The sequence below is a fragment of the Plodia interpunctella genome, chromosome 13, assembly GCF_027563975.2.
Source record: "Plodia interpunctella isolate USDA-ARS_2022_Savannah chromosome 13, ilPloInte3.2, whole genome shotgun sequence".
Classification (NCBI taxonomy): domain Eukaryota; kingdom Metazoa; phylum Arthropoda; class Insecta; order Lepidoptera; family Pyralidae; genus Plodia; species Plodia interpunctella.
The window spans coordinates 2,377,031-2,402,672 of record NC_071306.1 but is presented as its reverse complement, the minus strand read 5'-3'; the positions used below and the strand labels follow the sequence as shown (position 1 = coordinate 2,402,672).

General features: G+C 34.0%; 1 protein-coding gene across 5 annotated transcripts in view; it reads right to left on the bottom strand.

Annotated features, from left to right (window-relative positions):
- The window catches only part of LOC128674990 (uncharacterized protein), a 36,550-nt gene extending 15,619 nt beyond the window's left edge, over positions 1-20,931 (bottom strand). For all 5 annotated transcript variants that reach the window (XM_053754031.2, XM_053754033.2, XM_053754032.2 and 2 more), the window contains exons 1-2: positions 20,577-20,931; positions 2,214-2,318 (exon numbers count right to left, since the gene is read on the bottom strand). In XM_053754031.2, coding sequence (XP_053610006.1) covers positions 2,214-2,318; positions 20,577-20,637 — 166 coding nt within the window. In that variant the 5' untranslated portion in view covers positions 20,638-20,931. The remainder of the gene's footprint in view (positions 1-2,213; positions 2,319-20,576) is intronic.
- Between the last annotated feature and the right edge of the window lie 4,711 nt (positions 20,932-25,642).

The window sequence follows — 25,642 nt, the reverse complement described above, 5'->3', positions numbered from 1 at the left end:
AGTACATAGGCGTAACTGCTTTTGTGAATGTCCTCATTAAGAGTGCTAGATAAGAGGGTTAGATAGCTATTATACTATTTAAAAATAAATACAGAAACGATTTAGGACCTATAGAAAAAAAAAACTGAATAAAGTGGAACGTTTCGTTCACATTTAATGTAAAGTGTAGCATTTTCTATGTTTTGTAAATAATAAAAATATATGGATAAATCACACAGATCCTGTTTACCCTAAAGGAAGTAAAAAACAGACAAAATAAATTAATAAAAAAAAAATTAAAGTAAAGTTTAGTGTGTCAAGGTAATATTAATATCATCCGCATCGAAATATTATCAAAAGTTATGATATAATATTGAAAAAATCAAAAATCGAATGGCCCAATAACAGTAATTGCTTGCTGTAACTATTTATCTATATTAATATCACAACACTTCCACAAATTACACAAGCAATATCGATTACAATGATAATAACAGTAAACGTCAATCACCGGCTATCATAAATCAGAATTGAGTCTATCTGTTGGGAACTATTCAAATGGAAACGTCAAAAGAATCGATTTACTACCCAATAATCGAGAATCATTTATGGGCCGATTTACAAAGAATTCGAAATGATAGAAACTTAGACGATAAAAAATGGTACAGACATGATAAAATAATCCCGATTTATTTATAAGGGATAGATCATCTGAAATATATTTTTTTATAGCCTATATTTTGTGTCCCACTGCTGGGCAAAGGCCTCCCCTTCGTCTTCCATCCTGAGCCATTTGTGGCCTACTACAACTACAACACTTAGATCTTTAAAACTATGCGACAAATTTTAATGCGGGTTTTTTTATAGATAGTAGTTATGGCGAAGCCGGCACGGGCCGCTAGTCTATACTATAATTATAAAGAGGCAAGCTTTTGTGAGTTTGTATGTTTGAGGTGGGTAATCTCCGAAACTACTGAACCGATTTCAAAAATTCTTTCACCAATAGAAACGTACATTATCCAAGATTGCTATATTTTATCTCAAAATTCCCACAGAAGCGAAGCCCCGGGCAACATTTAGTAATTTATAAGACTAAATCTTGTAACGAGAAAAACGTATTTATTATTATTATATATACCTTTTCATAAAACATAAACTAAGCCTTCCTTTTATCAGTCATCAAATTCCCTAATGAAATCGATAGCTCGATTGACATGAAACGAACTCGCCGAGTTCCGGAACACTGACTTTGCATAATCGATTTGATTTATGATCGAGTATTTTGGGGATCCAGTATCGGAAGTTTTCCTTTCAGTAATTGATGCATCATAATGAAGATAAGGGGAATTTTTTGGAAGTCTAATTAGAAGGAAGCTGATATAAGTATATGGAAAGCGGATAATTATATAGATAGGTGGGAAAAAAAAATATATTGAACTAACCCGAACTAACCTTGTTCTGACTCTCTCTCTCGTCTTAGTGTTTTCCAGTTTCGCATTTAATACAAATAAATCTGTAAGAGATCCCTAGAATAGGATAAGTCCACCGATGTACACAATCATTTTTGCGTGCTGCAATGAAGTAATTAAGTATATCAACAAACAATTCATTTGCGCACAGGTATACAACAAATTAAACAACTATAACTTGGTATGAACTTGACCATTAGGTACAGTCGAAGACAAGTTAACTAGTAACGCCGCGGTTAAGCCATTTCAATTCATTGGAAGTTCGCCAAATCACAAGGAATTTGGATATGTAGGATGTTCTGTTAACTGTACATTTGATTCAAAGATCACGCACACGAAAACGTAACGCCGCTGTTTCTCCGTAGGGTTTATAAATAAAGAAAGTTAGCCTTTTTGGAGCAAGTCACGCAATATAACCATTCCACTGATTGTATAGGTACTTCATTGTGCTTCTTGTAACTTGACAATACAATTGTACTTTCAAACTCTTATTTTTACGGCTAAAGGCCGATTCAGACCTATTCTATGGACGTATGCAGTAGATGTACGTATCGATGTGTCGCTGAGAAATTTTCTGTTCTATGTTTAAATTCTGACAGCTGTCAAACTTTAGCGAAACGCTCTGAGAAATACCAATAACCCTATTGGTATTTCTCAGAGCGTTTCGCTAAAGTTTCGAAAAAAAACCACCAAATCTGAGTTATTTCTTACAGACCTGTTTGAACTATTAGTTGTATATATTAATAAAATAGATATTGTTCTTACCTATCTGGCGTCGAGGCCGCTGTTTCCCCGGAGCTGAAGAGATCACGCCACGTTTGGCACGAAAGGCCTCCTTCCTCCGAAACCAATGATTGCCGCCTCCTTGCGCTAAAAACACGAAAAAGCAATATACTTAAACAAATGGAAACTACTTGTTCTATGACACGTATTAAAGTCGACTCTAAATTATATACATAGTACCTAGTTAGAATCATAAGATTATTTCCCGACTTATTAGATCCCTTTTATTAATTTTTGTAGCACATTTCTATTCTTATTCTATTACTAGCTTTTGCCCGCGCCTTTGCCCGCGTGAATTTTATAGCAAAATCTCAGTAATTATTTATCGCGTACTCTGTAAGACTGGTAAACGTAAATGATTTAAATTCGCATTTTTTCTCTTCTTTAGTTCAATTTCCAGTTTCCCGCTGCGTGTCTCGTCCCGCAAACTTATCCAATCCCACTTCCTGCTATGTAATGTAGATATCCCGTACCGTTTTCTACATATTGTGCCATCATGTTTTTCGCAATGTGTCCCGTCCCGTTTCCCACTACGTGTCTCCTTCCCATTTCCCGCTCCGACTCCCTCCCACTCCCGCTTTCTGCAACGCGTACCGTGCTCATTTTCTAAGACGTTTTACGTCCCAGTTTTTTATTAACAACAAACGTAAAATAATACAAAAAGTAAGGGCATACTTACTTTTTGTATTATTTTACGTTTGTTTTCAGCTTATTATCTTGAAAATTGTATTAAGTCCATACAATCTTTCGCCCCTCTTTTGAAGGTTGAGGGTTAATTTTCAGAAAAATCCGAAACACGTATTCATTAATTTGTTGTAAACAACCAAAATCCAAATTTTCATGTCAGTAACTTCAACGAAGCAGAACTTTCATATTAACAGTTTTCACCCCTTTTTCTTTCTACAAAATTTTAAAGTAAATCGGCTCCGTGGATTGTTATTTTAATTTTCCTACAAGACCCTCCTCATTTTCCGGGATGAAATGTCTATAAGATGTTAACCCGGGATTCCGAGGTATTTTTGATTCATTATTAGTTTTTCAATTATCCTACGGGAACCTGACCATTAAACGGGATGAGTATCTAAGATGTTAGCCCGGTATATAAAGTACCTACATACCAAATTTCAAGCAAATCGGTCCAGTAGATTTCGAGTGATGCGAGTTCAGACAGACAGGCAGACAGCCAGACAAAACTTTCCAAAACTATATTTTCGTCATCTATATCAGTAACTAAGTATATTCCATGAAGAATTTTTAAAAAAATCCAATGTACAAATTTGGCCTTTCTTCAATTTTATTATATGTGTTGATATGGATATTAATGATGATGATGATGATATTGATGATTGATATTGATTATATTTGAACTAGCATTTTCTAAAAAACTATTTTATTAAAGTTTTCAACATATAATTGTCACTGTAGTTAAATCCCATTAAGTCTGGGAAACATTTTAGTAACACCGGTCGCCTAAGACATATTTAATTCCGCCGACCCGTGACCTTCCCAGAGTACCTAGTCCTAACGAGTAGTCTCTATTATAAAATATATGTTTTTATAAGTTCAGGTATCCGGGGTAAACTACTCTAAAAGCTATTTTATTGCTGTGTGACATAGGGTTCTCAATGTTCTCATGGGAGTTAAGCTTAGTAGGTAAGTAGTTAGTATAAGTTATATATTCTTTGGTGGAATAAAAACTAATTAGATAACTTTTCAAGTCTTTGATTCTCTCTCATGTAAAAATATTACATTTTCATTAGTCCACTTAGTTTCAATACACTTATAAGGCCCATACTTGTCAATTGACGCCTTCGGAGAAAAGGCTGCGGTGAAGTTTGTTGCGCTGCTTCTTCGTCGACTGCTCTTTGGAAGTCGGTAGTAAGTTTTAACGTCAATATGTTATGTTATTGTCATCCTTAGTTGAATAAAGAATGTTGAATTTTTCTACCCCGATATTCCCAAGGGAGGAAAGCCCCGGAACGCAGTTTTATATAATTTGGTGATTAAAAACGAATTAGATAACTTTTAATCTTTGATTACCTCAACACCTAGGTCTAAAAACCCACAATTAGGCAGCTTTTAGTACGGTCATTAATCGGGTACGTAGTTCTGCCCCGCCCATGGTAATAGCCCGTAATGGTGGCCACGTAATGGAAACCGAAACAGCTACCTTTAGAGTAGCGGCATTGACCAGTTCATTACTCCTTTGAGTCATTGGTATTCTTTTATATGGGCTTCAATAATCGTACCTATAATTTGTACAATAATATTAATTTTAATTCATATTAATATTACAAATGTGAGAGGGTAATTTTTTATTCTTCTTTCACGTTAAAACAGAGTATTATTGACGATGTTTTGATGTCAATGATCTACACAGCTGTTATTGTGATTAATCCTAATTTATTTGTCTTTTAAAAATAAAACTCAACCGCATAAAAATAAATCGCAAAATTTCTGAATTCCATTCAAGTCGATCAAATTTGGGAATTGTTGTTCCCAGCCGATATGGGAACAATAGCATTTCCAAATTAGATTGATCAAAGTAATTCACGAGAGGATTATAGAGTGGTCCAATAAGGTTAGTAACCTTTACATAAAACTGTCACAATGTTTATTTAACACCTTTTTTTACCCAAAAAGTAATGGTTATCAAATCGTGTTTCAGAATTACGTTGTCGGTTTAAGGCCTTAAAAAAAAGAAACATAAAACAATACGTTATAGTGTTGCCGAAGGGGATCGTAACCATATATATCGATATTATCGATACAATTTCAGTGATTGACGATCGACAACGGTTGATGGCATCGTAATATTTACGAGTTCATGAGTTCGATGTCCGACTGTGCCTGCACTAGAATATAGGAATTTGTTTCTTTGTTTCTTTTGGCACAGTATACAGCCATAGTGTTTAAAAGAATTGGAAAGAAATCGAATTTGGAAATAGAACTGCAGCATAAATCGAACCCAACATTCTGGTCATTTTTGGAACTCTGGTCAGTCAGCAAGGCAGATGCAACAGATTTTTTATAACTGAGCTATCCAGGTCGGAGCGAAAGTCGAGCTATTTAACCATCCACGAAAACTAAATATTCCATCTGTATGTGTAATATGTACATATTTAATAGTATTATTATAATCATCTATTAATAATTATTAGGTGGTATATATAATATGTATAGTAGGTAAACTACATAACAAAAAATTGTGATAATTTTATCTTTTCTTGAATTTTAGTTTTTTCATCGAATTATTTATCAATTTGATTTTAGGTCAGTTCAATGATTGAAAGATGTAAAATTGATATTGATATAATTAAATTCACAAATTCTTTTGTTAATTAAGTCGATGCTACAGTATGATAATAAAATTAACTTAAAAATTGACCACAATTATAACTATCGGATAATATGTCTATAAAGAGCTGCGTTACGAACATTGGAGTTATAATGGAATTCAAACAGTTACAATCTACTGACCAGTTCGAATTTACGATTTTTGTAGACTTTATACAAAAAATTACATAGTTATGGAGTCTTTCAGATTAGACCAGATATTATAATGGATAGATTGTCTTATTGCGGCGACAAAATTGGGCGACAATTTTTTCTTCTAAGTAGGTATCTTAAAAAAACTAGATTAAAATCGATTCAGCCGTTTGTCTGCCACGATGCCATGGACTGACATATAGATACACAGACACATTAAACTTTAAACTTTTCTCTGGATATCGTCGGGTGTTTTATATAGTTAGATTTCGTTGAATAACCCAAATCAAAAAACAGATCACATAGAAAAAATAATAGATACCAAATTTTTTGTATGCCGATCCATACAAATAAACAGTTACAGTACAATTCTTCAGTGCTCAAAAGTCACAGGTGTTTGGTAGCCACTGGACTAGGTACAGTCAACCGCATGTCAAGTTATCTGATGATGTTGATAGGACAGAATTTATGAATTTCGACCGCATGTCAAGTTGTCCTTCTCTTATGCCGCGTTGATAGAATAGAATTTGATATGAATTTGAAATTCTGTACACTGCTAAATCCAACAAACGCACACAACATAACCCTTTGTAAGACAAAAGGTGGCAAATGTTAGTCTAGAGTCTACTGTTACTAAGCAGGTAATGTTGGATTGAATTACACTCCTTTGAGTCAGATTAACCTGTTTGCTGTGTAGGTTTGCGTGTTCAGAGGTGGTCTGCGGTGAAGCTTTATTTAACTTTACATTAAAATAACTTAAGATCACAATATTAAATCCTTAGAAAGAAATTACCGTTGATTTGTTTTTATCCAAACAAATATTTGACGATGACATGAACCAAAGGGGCTACCGTGAAACGTAGAACACATAGCATGTCATTACTTTCTCTCTTTTTTCTACGCTAAAACTATATGAAAAAAGAGACAACATGTGGACGTTTGTATATTTCGTGGTAGGCCTTCTTATATCTATCGAGTAATTATGGTTGAATATTTTTTTTAACAACCGCCTATTTTCTTCAGTCGGTAAAGCAAAAGGCATGGATTATGAATTCAGAGCCAATCAAATCATTTCAATAGCCAATTTGCGAAGAGAATGGGGGTGAAAGCGAACCCCCTTCTCTCGACGGAGCTAATAAGTACGAATTGCGATGTTTGCGATCAAACGAATGCTAACGCTCTCTCGTTTGTATAATGGGAGTGGAGTAGCTACTCTGCCCTTGCTGCTCTGTGTTTAACTGTTTACTCTGAATATCCTGATAAGTACTGCGTTTTAGAACGATAGTAAAGTGATTTTAACCTTTATGACACATAATGACGGTTGTTGGAATAGTTGAGATTCACAATCTCCTTCATAGTTGCTTAGCACTTAGTCGCCTCATACGACATCCACAGGATTTGGAGTGGTTCTATTCTAGGGCGGGAACGATACTCCTACAGGCAAACATAGAATCATAATTAAAAAACTGAATGCATTAAAGATTAAAATGCAATATAACCAACCAGAATGTCAATATTTGTCACAAAATTTAATTCCCATAATGGAATGGACGGTGGCTGAGTTCAGACTTTAATGCACGTAACATATGCAAGCAATATTTCATCTCGGTGTGTATGCTTCATGAAAGATAGATAAATTTCTTTGCACAAAACATGAGTACAATACAAAAAAGCTAAGCCTACATATTTTACAGTTGGCTGTTCTCCAACTAGTCAAATCAGATACTTTTTTCTAATGTAAAAAACACAATTTGAAACGAAGTTTGCATGACAGTACAGTTACAGTGTGACAGTAAATCGTCGAGGAGTTCCCACCTGTGGAGCCGTTCCTGGGTGTACTATTAGGTCATGGTTATCATACATACATTGTCATAAAAACCCTTGTAAAACTCAGGTAATTTTAACTAGAAAAAAAATTTGTTTTAATACCAAGATTTTTGTAACTTCTTACGCTGCCGCTTTTGAGGAGGACGCCAATAAACTATACCCTATATTTTTTATCTTATTACCAAAAACAATTATATATAAAGCGTATCAATTTTCTTGAGGAAGGAATTGTTCCCAATTTCAATCATTCCTAAAATTTAACTGGGATTTGTACTGACAAATAAATTATTTTAAGTTCGCTTAGTAACATTAATTATTATTTTTGTTATAATTTGAAAAACTGTGATATCAACTCGGCCGCTGCGGTCGAAGCGCTCTAGGAATGACCAGCTACTAGTACGAATCACAACTAAACTCAAAACTTTAAAGTCAAACGGAATCCAATTTTATTAGTCATTCCACGTCTAATATTGAAATTGGAATTTCATATTTCATTTTGTGGTCACAACTAGTTACTAGATAGCTATAAAAATATTTTATATCGAAAATAGAAGTCCAAATTCAATTTGTGGTCGTATCTCTATCGTCTAACACAAATATATATTGGCAATTCTATGCTTGGTCGGCATTTTAAATGGATTCATAGTTAGACCTCAAACGCACAAGCGTTTTTTTTGACGCGTTAAATAACCTTCAGGATGGAATATATGAGGAGCCATGTCAATATTTACATGTCAGTAGTCTCAATGTTGCGCTGAATGTTGGACGGTAGTTAAAAATGAGATGTGGTCGATTTTTTTAATTCGTGTGAACCTGGCCTTAGGTTAGGTTAAACTAACCTGTTCAACTGTTTAATGGGAAACCGTCAAAACACACGTGATCACATTATCGTTAGCATTTTAAGTAGACACAAAACAACGAGAGTATGTAGAGTAGTAATCATATTATTCAGAAATGAAACCCTTTTAAGGCACTTTTTCACGTCCATTTTTAATGAACATAGTAATTATAGAATAATTTCGTGACCTAATGCCGATTCATAGCTCAAAAGAAAGTAAATAAATCGTTTATACTCTGTACTCTCATCAGAGCGTTTTCCTAGTTCCTCCTCAGCCGGTGAGCGTCGGAGCCCAGGGTCCGCTTTACTACTAATTTCGTCTCCACTCCAAACCGTTTATTTGGTACATTGTGAATAAATTTAAATTATTCTTTACACGACTCTTCTATTTTACAACTGTCAATGTCTTGGCACCATAAAATTTACTACAAATAATTTACACATACCTAAATTGCTTCCTACTTTTGAAACATAACCCTTTCCTTGTAATTGCATTAAAAAAAAATTAGACGGTACTATGTATTTGGAGTGGGTTGCACCAGTAAACTTTAACTTTAACCTGCGCAGAAAAACGCAAAGTAGGCTATTTTGTCTAAACGGCGGCGGTGCGCAGGTTAAAGTCAACGTTAAAGTTGATTGGTGCAACTCACACATAATGTTATTTATTTACTTTTTTTAATTCCCGACTATTGCACTATGTAAAATGGGTCCCGCGCGTAACACCAAGAATTTAATTTACCTTCTTTCACACTAGTGTGAAGGCCGGAATTTAATTCTTCACATTAAGGTGCTTTACAACTGGACACTAGCGCCATCATCACATTTTTAGCAATTAATTTTATTTCTTAGAGAAAAATAATATTTATATTTTGATTATGCCACCTAGATAAAGAATATTTGTAGAAAGTATTACATATAGTTTTCTATTTCATTGGGTCACAGTCGACTAAATGGATTGTGACGCCCATGGTTTTCGATTTTTAACACGCTTTTATTAGTTCGACCTGTATGTATGTAAATTATATAATGGAATCTAAGGACTAATTTAACCATCTTCCAAGGATCGTAGCATCATGAAAATTGGCATCTTGTAGTTCTGATGACAATACAATAATATGGTACTGTCGAACTGATCGGATGATGGAGCGGGAAGATATGAACTGTAACTTCATGATGGAACATCGTATCATAGCTGTTTACGTGTGCTTATAAAAGCGTGTTTTTCTAGTGTTTTCTAAACTATTCATTTACTAGTTGTTCGCCGCGAACCTAGACCTCGCGAGCACAATAAATTTTAATGAGTTTTTAAAAATTTTGTAAAAACTCATTAAAATTTATTGTGTGAATATTTCATAAACGGCTTAACCGATTTTGTTGCCCCGCGACCTTAAAAAATTTATTGACAGATCCTATATATCTTTTAAATTTCATCAAAATCAGACCAACGGTTCGAAAGTTATCGCGTTACAAACAAACATACATGCAAAAAATGTATTTTTGCCCCAAGTAGAAAGACCTCGCTCGCTTTGCTCGCTCGGTCAATTAAAATGTGAAGTCTAGTGTGAAAGAGAATGAGGGTGGGTCAGCCGTGTGTTGTATTCCAAATGCAGAGCTTTATTTCTGTAATCATTGCATTTTGCATTTCAGTCTGGTTTGTCTGGGTCGCATAGAAAATAAGCGTATAGCATCATCATGAATAATAATACTCACTCATTTAGTAGCTGAAATTCAATTAAACCAATTCAAAGCAGTGAGTTTTTGAGGAAAAACTGTTGATTGAAGACAGAATGCGAACGCGGTGCGATTAATTTATATGCAATTGTACCGCAGACCAATATTTTTGGCCATAAGTTCAAATATTTGCCTGCGTTGGGAATCGAATCCAGGTTACAGTGATGGGTTGCGTTTACTTATGCCGTCCCAGATCTGTATTCCTAACAGCACTGCTAGATGTACAACTACTGCAAATAACATCTCTAAATAAAGCAAATGGCGCGCAAAATGCATGCCCGTGCATTGCTCATCCCGGATTATTGCGGCTTGATGCAGATTTCGGCTAAACGGCTATTGTTTCCAACAGCGAAATGCCGCGAATTTCAGTAATTGCTGCACTGTGTACATGCTTCAATTGTAAATGAATAATTTATTGCATGTATATAGTAATGTTGTTTCATTCACGTGTTATAATTTTGTTATAACTTTGCGTCCCCACGACTCAGGAGTAGTTTGATTTTATGATTTTTTTTTAAATCCTTACACAATTAAGTATATCCCACAATCGGCAAAGCCAAGACGAGGGGCGCTAATAATCATATAAAAATTCAATATACTTACAAAACGTATTATGATTTTCGGAAATAAAATTACTCTAATAATATACCGCAATGAAAAATCTGCAATGTATACGGAATCCGACAAAGATTGGCGAACTGTTCGTGGATAGTGTGAAGCGGCTATTATATTTTTACAAATTGTACTTTTGTGTAATAATGTTTGATTATATATAAATAAAATATACAAATTTTTCCGTTAACTATACTTTATGGCCGACAAATTTTGGCTTCAGGCCATCAAGCACTAAATGCCTATTGTTTTCACAAAACAGAATGGTCCCATATGCGGCTTGTATCGGGTATTCAGCCTTCAGTCACAGTATATAATAAACAGTTCGGTGTTGTATATGCACCGCGCTAACAATATTGCAGCTTTTATATTTTTAAAATCCTTTTTCACCAAATGTAAATCTTTCTTTTCGCCCTTGTACGTTTGGGGATTCGATTACAGCCATCCCTTGGCGACGATAAAGAAACCTTCAAATCCAAGAATTCCTTGATAACATTTCTGGAGAAACCCGCGACTATTCTGATAGCTTCAAGTACGTGGGCGAAAATCCGCTTACTTGAACAGAACCCAGACAGATTGGAACAACTTGAAAAAACTGCCCAATACTTATTTCATGAAGGTATTTCTTACGGCTGTGACATTTAGTATTACGGGATAGTATTAATCTTCTCATTTCCAAGGAAATAGGTTTCATTGTCAGTAAAAGGAAGGAATAAAACCATTTTTATTGGAAACCTTCAGTGGCCTATAATCTAGCGTTTATTTTCTACTTAGATCTTATTTTTTATTACAAAGACATAAACTAAGTTTTCTCTTTACGAGATTGTGATGACGGGACTTTCCTGGAGAAAATTCTTCTGTGATATCTCATCTTTGTCCATGTCCATTTATAGACACACTAGTGACCTGTCCCGGATTCGCTCGGGTAAAACCATAATAAATTACTTACACATCTGAACCCTCCTCAGGATTCACACACAAATCAAATCTCAAATATCAAAATCTACTGCGTAGTTAGATCTAAGCATAATGAGGACAGACAGAAAGCGGGAAGCGACTTTGTTTTGATACTATGTTGAGCACATTATAAACTTTTCACCTTGCATGCGGCCTTAGTGTGAGTTAGCAATTTTTCACTATCCAATCGATACGCAGTTTACCAATCACAGTGTGAAATTGTGACGCGACGATAACCTTATGGTAAAGTGCTGGTTTGCACTTCACTTCTCACTATCGAGCCTATTCGTAGTGAGACACAGCGAACCAATCACGTTGTTGTCGTTGTCGTACCGTCACAATGGCGCACTGTAATTGTTTAGCTGCGTCTCATTAGGAGTAGACTCTATGGTGAGATGTGAATCGGTAAATTTCGATCATTTTGATCGGCATTCCGACTGTCATTACCGTGCTTCGAAATAAAGAAACTTTCTAAAATCTTAAAAAAATGATTTTTATGATTTTTACTGTACTACTGTTTCATTTTATTAATAATATTTTACACCACCGCCAACACAGATTCTTTCATACAAAATTTCACCCCCTATTATAGTTATTTGGGAGTTGATTTTTGAAAAAATCATAAATTAGTAGTAAATAGATTTTTGTCTTTATTGATCGAAGTATGGTGGGTGGTATGGCTCAAACATTAGTTTGAGCACTTCGATCACCCACCCTCCTTTGCTATATGGGTTAATCCCAAATAGCAAAGTAGCGCTACGCTCACATATCGCGATGTGATTAGTTGAGTGCGTTACTGCCAAAAGATTCTATAGTGAAAAGCGAATTGTGACTCGCACTAAGGGCTCGCTGCTTTATACTTTTATATCGGAATCCAATTAAGCTCGCTCGCAGTTAGCACGACGACTGAAGCCGAAAGTTTGCACGCCAGCTCTCGTTATTAGCCGAGTTCAAAACTTTCATATTGATAACACATTTGCTGTTCAAACAGTGAAGTGGGGAAACTGTTTCATTGAATTCGACAGTTGTTTTTAGTTTTAATCGATATTTTAATCGATAAAATAAAGTTGTTATCTCTACCAGTAAACTGAAGTCAAGAGTTTATGAACATTTTAGCTTTTGAAAATAGAATTTGTCGTTTTTTACGCCGCCGAATGTATGTATATACACACATATATATATATATATACATGAACGAAGATTTGTATTTTCCATTTGTTAATAACTAGCGGCCCGTCCCGGCTTCGTTCGAGTAATACTATAATAAAAAATTAGCTTATGTTACTCCAGAACGTTTTGTATATATGTCTCAAATTTCATCAAAATCGTTTCATTGGTTTTCGAGTTTATTCAATACAAAGAAAAATACAATTCATTTCTCTATAAAATATTTGTATAAATAAAGAAGTACAGTAAAAGAAATTCATTCATATAAATGAATTCTTCACATATGTAGAGTTTAATTCAGGCGTTAAATAAACTTTCTAATTTACGTATTACACAATCACAAGTTTTTATTAATCTCTCTTACTCATAATACATTGTGAGTTAAATAAAAATGAGTGACAAATCTGATGACGCGCTATGAGCGGCCTACCGCAGAAACTTGTCATTTTGCGATCACCCTTCAAACCCACGCGTCCAAGCCACAAAAAACTGGTCACAGAAGTGTATTTTAGGTAAGTATTTATTCCGAATTCGCTTTTGCAAGCGGATTCGCCCGCGTGAATTTCTCTGCGAAAGCTGAACAGACATGATTTTCATACAAAATTTAACCCCCCATTATAGTCATTTGGGGGTTGATTTTCGAAAAAAACCTATATTAAAATGGTGGTCTTTAACGATATGCATGGCTAAACCGTTGGACCGATTTTGATAAAATTTTGTATTTTATAAAAATCGGTCCAACGGTTTAGCCGTGAAAGCTTGAATTCTTAGTAAACTGGACTGTCGCCAAAAGTAATTGACAAATCCAAACTCATAACCCTGAGATTACTATACAGTAAGTAGGTACTATAAGTACTCAAACATTCCTGACTTTAAACTGCGCATCAATAGATAGATGTATTCCTCTCAGCAAAACTATTGTCATAAAAACTTTGCACATAAAACTTACATTTATTTACTTCCAAACGATTTCTGCTGAATTTCACTTGCAATTGGCGGAAAATATCTCAGTTCAGACAATGAACGGATTTCTACAAATTTCATATAGAACAATTTGCAATAACTGAAATTGTGAGTATGAAGTAAAGTCAGAAGTAGGTATATAATATATACTCTCAGATTTGCTATGATTCATGGCAAAGCGAGGACGAGAGAGCTATGCATTTTGCAATCTACATTGTCTACAGACTTTCATAAAATAAATAAAAAATACAGCTCATATAACTACGGAGCCATAATCGGATTGCTATCATCTTGAGATTTTAAGAGCAAAAGGATGTTTCCGCCGACCTAACCTAACCTTTTTTATACCCCTAATTCTTGGCTACTTCTTTTTATTGCATTAGTCTTTGTTACATTAAATGTTTATGTTTTATATAATAACGTCTAAATTATGAAACACTACAATCTAAATATATGTAATGTAATAGTTGAGAGTTTAAAATTTCGTTTGACTTAAATATAGTATTACGCTTTAAGTACGTAATAACTAGATATATTAAAAAGTGGAAGTTTTTTATAGAATAGGGTGACAAACGAGCAAGCGCGTCACATGATAGTAAGTGAAAATGTACAAATGCAATACCATGAATTACAGGGGCGTTGCTGGCTTTTCAAGAATCCTTTTAAGTAGCATCGTCATTTCTTAAAGGTTTCAATGTCAATGAAATTATACGAAGAAAAGGCTGCGATGTAGTTTTTTTGCGCCGCTTCTTCTTCACCTTCGCTTTAGAAGCCGGCAGTAGACTCAGTTTTAACTAAATTTATGAAGTCAACAAATGGTGTTTTATTATCCGAAGTTGAATAAAGAGTTTTGAATTTGAATATACATACGAAAGTTAAAATAGTCACTTCTGTTAACAAAACTTTCGCCATATGTCTTGGACATGTTATCTTGTCATGCATAACATAACTACCGCACCTATTTATGAAAGCAACATTACTATAATCCTTTTTAATAAAAAACAAACGAGACGACAAAAAATTTACACGAAACGTAAACAAATACTGTTATTCAGCTTCCTTCTCTGAGACAAAGACCAGCTTGCTTGAAGTATTAAATTCAGTGGACGTTGGAGCAAAAAAAAAAACTAATTTGCCACAACTTGCCCGCTCCATTCATTTCCTCGCTTGGGCGAAAATATTTTTGTTTTGTGTTACACAAAAAGCGGTGAATTAAAAAGCCTTTTGAAAAATAGTTTTCTTTAAGTGTTACGAGAGAACGAAATTTTTATGTGAAAATATTTAAAGTTTCATTCTTAATGGAGAACTAACTTTTATTTAACTGTTTATTTAACTTAATTACAAAATATAGCGGGGTGTTCTACGTTTTTTCTACGCACATGTATCACAACCGTAAAAAAAGACATACACACAGAAAATACATGACCTAAAACGACCCAGAACCGCTTTGGAGCAGTTTTGGACAATAATTTTAATGACAATATTAAATTGGGAAAAAGGCTTGAAGACCAAGAAGTGTTAATCATACACACACACACCAAACTGACACATTTTTCATTAGTTTAGTATGGTTCTCAAACAAATGTACCTTTCAATACCTGAATAGCTTCAAAAGCTTTCCGCCAAGATCTTCAAACTGCATTTCACAAGCTGCGAGCTGGTAATAAATCAGGATAAATCGTGTATGAAATATTTAAACAAATATTCACGTCGGCAAATTGCCACGTATATAATACTCACATTATTTTTATGCTCATTTACGTGTATCGTTTGTTTTTATCTGTTTTTCAATACGTTATACTGTAACGTAAGTAAAATTAACCCCGTGTTTATTATTATAAACACGGGGTTAATTTTACTTACGTTACAGTTGTATATACTTATATAATATGTTGTATATACTTATACATTATATTATTAACACGAGGTTAATTTTACTGTAAGTTACTACAAATTATAAATTATTATATATAAAACACGTCTTGTATGTTTCGTAATAAAATAAAAATAATTAATTGTTTATTTCTCTCATTATAAGAGTGAGTCTTACAAGCTAGGTTTTATTATGCCCACGGCTTCTCCGTCCTAAATCCTTTTCCGTACTTCACACTATATGTTATTGTATGTCTTACTAACTCCAGTGGAAGTAGGAAGGATAACACCTTGTACACAAACCGAGGAAGCTAACAATTACAACAGTCCATCCAATCTAAGTTCTGATCTCATAGGATCAGATCTGTCACGGAGTCCGTGCCGCTTGTCTTTTCACAAGAGACGGATCAACTCGATTAAATATTTCGTACAGGCGTAATTAATCGCACGAGAAATACGCGTTGGAACAAAACGTTTAAGTGTCCGTCCGTGTACACAGCTGGGTGTTTCTCAGGGCGTTCCGACCGCTGCGCCCGCGATGTCATTACAATATTTCAAATTTTAACAAAGACAACAATTAGTTCTACTATCTGATTTTAAAATAAATTACCTGTGGTAATGTTAGTTTTATCGAAAGATCGATTTGGACATGATTCCTTCTTTAAGAAAATTGACAGCGCGGCCGCAGCGGTCGAAACGCTCTGCGAAACACCCGAATAAGCTTTTTCATCACGAATATATTTTAGGAGTGCTACTGTACATTCGATGAACAGCGTGTGGTTCTGCCCTAAAATAAGGCCACTCCATATTCTCCTGTGGATGTCATACGAGGCGACTAAGGGATACTTTGCATAAGCAACAGTAGCATTTCCAAGAAGGGTTGACATCACACAGGCGTATAATTGTAAAATAACAGTCCGAACGACACCATGCTTTGGATACGTCATATCAATAATGACGACGACCGATTGTTACATAACAAAATCAATCGCCATTACAATATCGATTCGTTTGAATAAAATATCCGAGAACCGCCTGTAAACGCGCAATTACTGTGAATATGAATGTGGACTCATATATCATTTAAATATTTAACTGTGTACGCATGTATGTGTATTTGTTTGTAGAATTATTCGTCTCTTAGAATGGAATGGATGGTTCTCTTTTAGACTGGAATAGGATTAGAAGAAATCAATAGCCTTTAATTATAAAGGTAGACAATAAAATGGAATGTTTTCTTAACATAACTTCTGAAACAAGTACAAATAAGTAAGGAAGCCAGAATAGCGGACGATTTGTTATTTATATCTTAGAGAAAACTGATGTCTACCTCTAAATTTTTTAAAACCACGTTTACTCGCGCACCGCGACATAAATAAACAGCTCATTCGTAAATTCGAACCGACCTGGCCTTAGGCCCCTCCGAAAAAGTATCTCTAGATATTCTATGTTATATATTTTATCTGTATACCAAGTTTCATCAAAATCCACCCTTTTTACATTTAAGGGTGAATTTCACGAGCGTTTTGAACGCCGCCATGAGCTATCATTAGTGTTTATTACCATACACAGTAGTCAATTTAATTATCCTATTTTAGAAATAAGTAAAGTACTGGTACAATGTTAATTTCATAAATGTTTAATTTAATTAAAATGATCCTTTATTAAAAAAAAAAATATGCGACACTAATGAAACGCCACACGCCGCGTTCAAACAGTCGTGAAATTCACCCTTAAATGCTTTCATTTTTGTTCATCCTTCTCAAATGTACTGTAATAAAAGTCACTCAGGTGTAATTGGTATAGTGTCAAGCTCTTTAGAAGATCATTCTGAAGACAACACGTGTGTTAACATTATTTTTAACTCGTGAGCAACTTACATGGTGTCTACAGATATCGTGTTTCTCTTTTACTCTTAAAAATAAAACGAAACTTCAATTATACTCCTAACTTCAAACCATTAAAATAGTAAATATTTACATGCTTCAAACTCCTATCATGGCTGTCGACGTAATTATTAAACTATTTATCACTAAAATTGTGTAACATTGTTCAATAAATTTACTTTGGAGACGCAAAGCGACCGCAAGATACGCCACTTCAACTTTGACGACATTGAAACAATTTTAAGCGTATGGTTTACTTGAAACTATATTGGTGTGGCCATAGATTTATATCAAATAAATATCGCAAGCTCACATCCTAAGTAGTCAGACCTTGCGCACCCTTAGTCTGAGGAGTTATCACGAAACATATAACAACGTAGCACGTCATTGCATTCTCTCTTTTTTTAATATACGATGCATATTCGAAGTGGGAAAGTGACAGTTTAGTAACGCGCTAATTGTTTGTATGTTTCGTGGTAGGCCTTCTGACTATTAAGGATGCCGAAGATTGTGCGAAATGAAGAAGAAAAGTAAAAACTGGGCTCCGATACTTAATGTCAGAGCGTGCTCAAAAATTACGTAGAGTGAAAGCCAGCACTCTTTTTTGGAGCTATTTTTATATCGCCATTTCTTCGACCATAAAATGTGTGATGAGTTATGAAGATTCGGATGTAATTTTGTGACCAGCCGCGTGCTTGGCGTCAAATATTTAAGGAATGCTGTCGTTGTCTAATCTTTAAGGCTTTCGTACTATATGCATGGAAGAATATGGAATAATCTTGTTCTACGGCGGTATTCATACTCCACAACTATATGAGATGCTGCTTCTCTCTGTGACTCCAAAAATCCCGAAGTTGACGTAAAAGTATGCGATGTGATATCAGTCAATACGTCAGTGGTACGATTGATAGACATCGTCAAAGTTAGTTGAAGTCTCGACTACACAATTTGAAGCATTAACAGCCTATTAATGCTTCAAATTATGTCAGTAAGATACGATGGATAAATAATATTTACATTCAGAACATTTCTGAGTTGGGTTAGATGTGACAGTTGTGATATAGGTACTTAGGGTGGGTTGCACCGTCAACTTTGACGATAACTTTAACGTGTGCAGAAAAACGCAAAGTACGTTATTCTGATTCTGGCGCGCTAGTTAAAATGAACGTCAAATTTGACGGTGCAACTCACTCTTTGTTAGTAACGATGCGACACGTATTGTATAGTTACTCAATCGTTGTATGTTATTGAATACTGAATAGGCAGCTGTTAAAATGGTAAAAGTTTATCTAGGCGCGTTATTTAGAGACTATTATACCACTTTCTGATAAAATATCATATTTTTATCTGACATATAAACTAACTGCTAAATAAATCTACAAGATGTGATGCCAGTCAACATTTTAACGCTATGTGTTCGATATGTTTCACCATATTTTTATGTAATTTATATTCAACTAGATTTTTCCCGCGGCTTCACCCGCTTATATTTCCCACATGAACAGTTATTTTTCCAGAGTAAAAGGTCCATCTCCACATTTACAACATGTATGCAAAAATTCAAGAAGATTGGTTGAGTAGATATAGCGTGAGCGTGAAGATGTAACAAACAAACTTACTTTCGTCTTTATAATATTAGTTAGGATGTATGTCTTTTTGATATTAAAAAATATATTCTCTATCTATTCATCACAGAAAGCAAGTTGCGACCGTCGACCGCGACCGCGTTCACAGTATTGTTGGTGCGAAATACAAAATACGTTATTAGCAAAACTCACAAACTCAGGAGATAGACTTTACTTCATAAACACCATGGTTGACGGTCGTGGTCATTACGTTGGAATGAAACACACAACAACTTTCCAGGCATTATTAATAGAGTGATTTGCCATTGCCTTCTCCATTTCACACACAAGTTAATATTCAAGAAGTATGCAGATTTCCTCACGATATACTCCTTCACCGGATGTAGCGGTGGTTTATAATGGCCACGAGTAGGATTTGAACCTGAGAACTTTGAATCCACAGGCGTCTTAACCATTCACACACTTCACACACGCTTTTATCAAACTCTAATAATACTGGTTACACTCGTAATTTCCGATGGTGATCCGTCATACTGGTAAACGCCTCAATATGTCTACCTTATTGTTTGATTGAATACTAGTTAGGCTACTAGTTAGGTTTGATTGATGACAAAATGTACCTTTTATTATGGTTTTTACTGTAACGTGAAAGGTTGAAGCAATAATGGCGACTGTGGTCGAAAGATCCCAAGTACGAATCTTACTCCCACCGTAAGGAAAATAGTCGATTCTTATTTAGAAAATTTAACATTTATCATGATAAGTGATATTCAATGTACAGTATTTTTTTCTACTATTTTATTATATGTATTGATTAGATATTGTCCGGAGTTGGGGCTTCGCTACCATTGGAAGTTTTGAGATAAAATACGCCACAGATAATGACGTGTCCTGTGGCGTCGTATTGGTCCTCACAAATGCGACCGAGTCGATACGCGAAGAAGAGGATAAAATGTATCAATAATATTGAGATGAAAAAAATTCTGAAACCTAGTGGGAATTGAGTATTGAGCTACGTATCAAGTAGTTTTTTTTTTTATTAAAAATATATATATATATATATCTTTTTCATTCGTGCATGCATCAATTTTGTTTCGCAACCTTTACCATACTTCCAAACATAAATTTAAATTAATCTGAGTACACATTATCTCATATATATAAATAGTATCATTATTCTTCATGCTACAAACTACAAGTTTTTCGATATAATCACTACTGAAGAGTAACGTCGAAAAACTCATTATTAAATATATTAACTGTCTAGCATATAACTATATTAAACACTCAAGTCGCTGATGTGGTTTAATGTAGATAATATATCTCCGGCCATAACTTTTTAAATTAGGTCATTAATTTCTCAGTTTTCATTAAAATACATTTTGTTAATGATGAAGTCTATAAAACAGGTACTCACTTTTTGCATTTCTTGTAATTTTTGCTTCATTTCTCAGTAAGTTTAATAATTCCACACTCATTTTATATTTCCAGTCATTTAAATAAACCTAATATTGTATGAAGAAAAAAAAAATTTAATTAAAACTACACTATATATTTTTAATATTATAACACAGTATTAAACCTAATATTGTATGAAGAAAAAAAAACTTCAATTAAAACTACACTATATATTTTTCGTATTAGTATTAGTAGATAATATTTTTTATTATTAAGATTAAATAAAAAATATATACTAATTTGAAATAGAAAAAAATGTATGGAAATGTCGTATTGAGTTTCGTAGCGCGCCTACGAGCGACGAGACGTGAGTCTACGCCGAACTCCGTCGTAGCACTGGCGTAGCACTCTCGTAGCGGTTTGGGTATCTATCTATGCGTAGTAGATAAAAAATGGGTTCGTAGTTCTGCTTACTAAGTAAAAGTCTTCTTTTCGGTTGTTAACACTAATGTCAGATTTTTTTCACATCGCCTAAAGTAAAATTTATGGTCTTTTTCGTTGTTAATTGGATAACGTAAATTATTGTTGTTATTGTAAATTGAATAGTAATTTACTTAAGAATTTATTTACTATTTACTTAAGAATTAAATTACTTTAAGAGTCTCGTTGTATTCATGAAACGTTTAGCTGAGAACAACGCGATGTTTAAAATCAATATAAAATCTTTTTTTCTTTTCATTGCTTAAAAAATATCTGTATTTTTCCATTAATTTATTACTCCTTTTACCAAAATAAAACAAATCTATTGACATATCGATAAATATGAAAAACACTTTCGATCACATATTTTAATATATTACGGAATGTGAAAATGACAACGGTTCATATTCTTTTTTTATGATATTAACTGAACGAAATCTTGAAACCCATCTCTATTGTCCGGATTTGATTTATTGAAGGGTATTAAGAAAATTATTGCCATCCCGTCCAGTAATCCTTCTTTTATGCTCCGATCTGACCTTAGCACTCCGGGACTAACGGGAGAATATTAAATGAATTTTATATGACAAAGGAAACTAATTTAAACGGCCGTGTATTCATAATTTATTAAAATTAACTTATGATGTGCCGTTTAACATGGGCGAAATGCGGGTTTTCATTTCACTTCTCACTATCGAATCGATTCGAAGTGAGACGCAGCGAACCAATCACATTGCAGTGTGGTTGTCGTTGCGTCACAATGGCGCACTGTGATTGTTTAGCTATGTCTCACTGCTAATCGATTCGATGGTGAGATGTAAGTAGCAAAGTCACACTAAGCACACCTGTTTCATGTTATTCATCAGCGGACTTTGGACTCAGTCGCTCAACAGCTGCAGATAGAACCGGGAAAACGCTCAGATGATAGCGAGAGACACGTATACACGTATCCCTCATGGAATAGAAAGAGGCAGGAGTTACGAAAAAACTCTAAGGCCAAATTCAGCTGTACACGGCAAGCCTGTTTGTGGAATTGAGATTTTAGTAGTGATAATACTTGAAGTATTATATAATCTGTGGTGACAAGTGTCAACAAATTTGTTGTGTGCGTTTCATTCCACGTAACGATATGTAAAACAATTCAATTATTTTTGTCTTTAATTGAAACTTATGATTGCATTGGTGAAGTATTTTTATACTACATCTTATATTTGTAGAACAGTAGGTACATCGAAAGTTGAAAGATTAGTTTGGACAAAAATAGGTTATAACAGAATGTTGATGCCATTTGATCCGTCGCTCGATCACAAAGTTTTCAGCTTTCAGTCGGCAGCTAACAAATAAAACTTTTTAATCGAAATCAAACAAACAAGAAACAAACAGATTATTTTGGTGGTCTCATACGTAAGATAAGAATTTTGGTTCGTCCGACATCGGAAACCGGTACTCTAAATTTCCTGTATAATTCTATATAAAATGACGTTCAGTTAATGAATAATTAAAAGAATGAGACGAAACTTTTGGTGTACAATATTTTTTATAAATACAAGTAATTGGTTTTCTACTATAATTTACTAAGTTATATATACCTTGAAGAAGTACTATTCAAACATTATGAATTCGCCGTTGCGCGACGCTCCATTTTTAGCGTTGTGCCTTTCCCATATTGCCATTATCCACATTCCTAATTCTGACGGCGCAGGAATAAGGAACGTTGAACGTCTTACAAAACCGAAGAAAAAGTATCCGTTGATGGAAATTTAGGAACGGCATGGATGTTTTTACCTTCCTTTTTTGCCTTTTTCTGTTTGGTCCTGAAGAAGCGGTGGTGGTGTAAGGGTTAAGACTCCCTGGGTTAAGCCTGTGGATCGAAAGGTACCAGGTTTGAATCCTACTCGTGCCAAATGTATTTGTATACCAATCTGACTCATGAACAGTTGTTTTCGTCGACCACCACTCGCTTCCGGTGAAGGAAAATATCGTGAGGAAACTATTAACTTGTGTGTGAAATTGAGAAGGCAATGGCAAACCACTCCATTACTAATGCCAAGAAAGTTATTGAGTGTATTTAATTCCACGTAATGACCACGGCCCTCAGCCATGAGGAATACGACTATGAAGAAAAAGAACGAAGACGAAAGAAGACTGACAGAGAATGCCTATTGTTAACATTTATGTTGTGCAATAAAGTTTAAATAAATAAATGTTTCAAATCAAATAAAATCTGTAAAATTTAATCTCTAAATTAAATGATGTTTACCAAAGCTACAAACTACTAGCTTTCTGGGAAATTGGTATCTGGGGATGGTAGATCACTAGGCATTATTCTCTTCTGATGTGGGCTTGGTGCAGAGCCAATGGGCTGCGTTTAATGGAATACGCCCGCATCGAGAATGTTCAACATTTCTTGCGAATGTAACGGCTTTATCGCGCTGTGCCAAATGCACAAACGTATTGTAATTTCTATTTTAGCTTCCAACACATTTTTCGAAGACTGTTTTATGTTTTGACTATGCTTGTACGCACTTAAACAGCGATTAGGAAGTTTTCACTTGCATGATTTGACCGACAATAACAGGGCAAGTTGAAAAAGTGTGAAAATAAAATGAAAAATAAAAGGAAATAAAATGAATTTTGAGTGAATGAATATCAAGCATGTTCAAATATTTTTAAATTGGAAATCTTGAAAATGACCGCTATCACTTCACTATATAGTATAATACAAAGACGCTACCCGCTGTCTGTCCCGCTGTATGCATGCTTAGATCTTTAAAACTACGTAACGAATTTCGATACTAGTTTTTTTCAATAGACAGTGTGATTTCTAAGGAAGTGTTTTGTGCAATTATAGTTTTACCCGAGCGAAGCCGGAACGAAGGTAGTGTGAAATAAAATTTATCAATTCTTGATGACCGGTCGAGATTCCTAGCCAATGGAATTTTCAATATAATTTAAAGGCAGAAATTAAACAAAATCCACTTTGATTTGACATTCACTTTAATGTCGGTTTATCTTACTGAAATCATTATTTTAATTCGATTCCCATTTGTGTGATTTATCTAGATTGAACTCGTATTTACTCAGCTGAACAAGTACCAAACTGTGATTGGTTTAGTTGTGTGATGATATAACCTTGTATTTTGGAAAACATAGTTTAATTATTTTTGTAACCGACATTGTTTGAAACTGATTTAGAACAATTGTTTTCGTTTTACAATTAATACATGTTTTCGTTCATATCACATAATTAAAGTAAAAAACAATTTAAATTTAAAACCTTTCAGATAAAAGTGAAAAAAAGTTTATTTTTTCTTTAAATTCCAATTCTAGACAGCTTAACATTCATTTCAAAAATCTAATCCTACAGATAAAATTGTACAAAAATAAAGATAAAAATATCGTTATCGTATACAAAATTGACATGGAATTTCGAATAAATGCTTTTCATTAAATATGAGTTTTTAATTTTTTGTTGTTTTGTTGGAAACCAACTCCAGGTCGGGGAGTCCCTGTAATGAATATTAAATCGAATACACGTTTTTAATCTATCTGGAATTTGTGGGCCGGTCGCTATGGATTACGATATTAAATTCTTGTTGAATATCGATATTTCATTATATAATTACAAAATTTCGATATACAATTAAAAAATAATTAATTCGAAAATAATTTCGTAATAATTTTGAATTATTACTGGATAATTTGCATTGTATGTATGTATATGCAATGGAAAATATTCGTATTACAAATTGATAACTAAGTACTCTCTAAAACTATTAATATTTTTAATAAATACTTTGATAAACCTAATGATATTATAGATCAATATTTTGCTTCATGTTTGCAATTATGTAAAATTAAATAAATATAATTATCACTGGTCTGGCACGTAATATAATAATCATCTTTGTTGTAACTAAACTTGATTTGCATGCTTTATTGCTAACTTGTGGATCTGATTATTTTATAAGACTAACTGTACATAAAATTTAGAAGCAAATAATTATATATTAAATTAAAATACTTTGTAGATTCTTAAAAAAATATTTAATTTACATTTGTACAAAAGATGGCGTATTTCTTCTAAAATTCTGTTTTTTTGTGTCAATATATAATTTTTTTCCTGGAGAATAGCAAATTCTTGCTTAGCCAAATAAATTATGTATTGATAAAATCTAGTCTCATCTAAATCTTAATAAGATCTTAATAAGGCTAATATCAGGACTGATGTCGCTACTTTTTGGTCAAAAGCTCTGAGTTATTAGTCAAAAATTTGACGCCATTTCGACTCACAAAGAAGAAGATTGACAAAATGATTGTTACCTGAATTTATAGGAAAAATTTTATCAACATAAACTAACTGACGACCTCGATGGTGCAGTAGTGCCTCTGAAGTGCTTGCCTCTGAACCGAGATGTCCTGGGTTAGATCCCCGGTCGGGTCATGATGGAAAATGATCTTTTTCTGATTGGCCCGGGTCTTGGATGTTTATCTATATATGTATATGTTATAAAATATAGTATCGTTGAGTTAGTATCCCATAACACAAGTCTCGAACTTACTTTGGGGCTAGCTCAATCTGTGTGATTTGTCTTAATATATTTG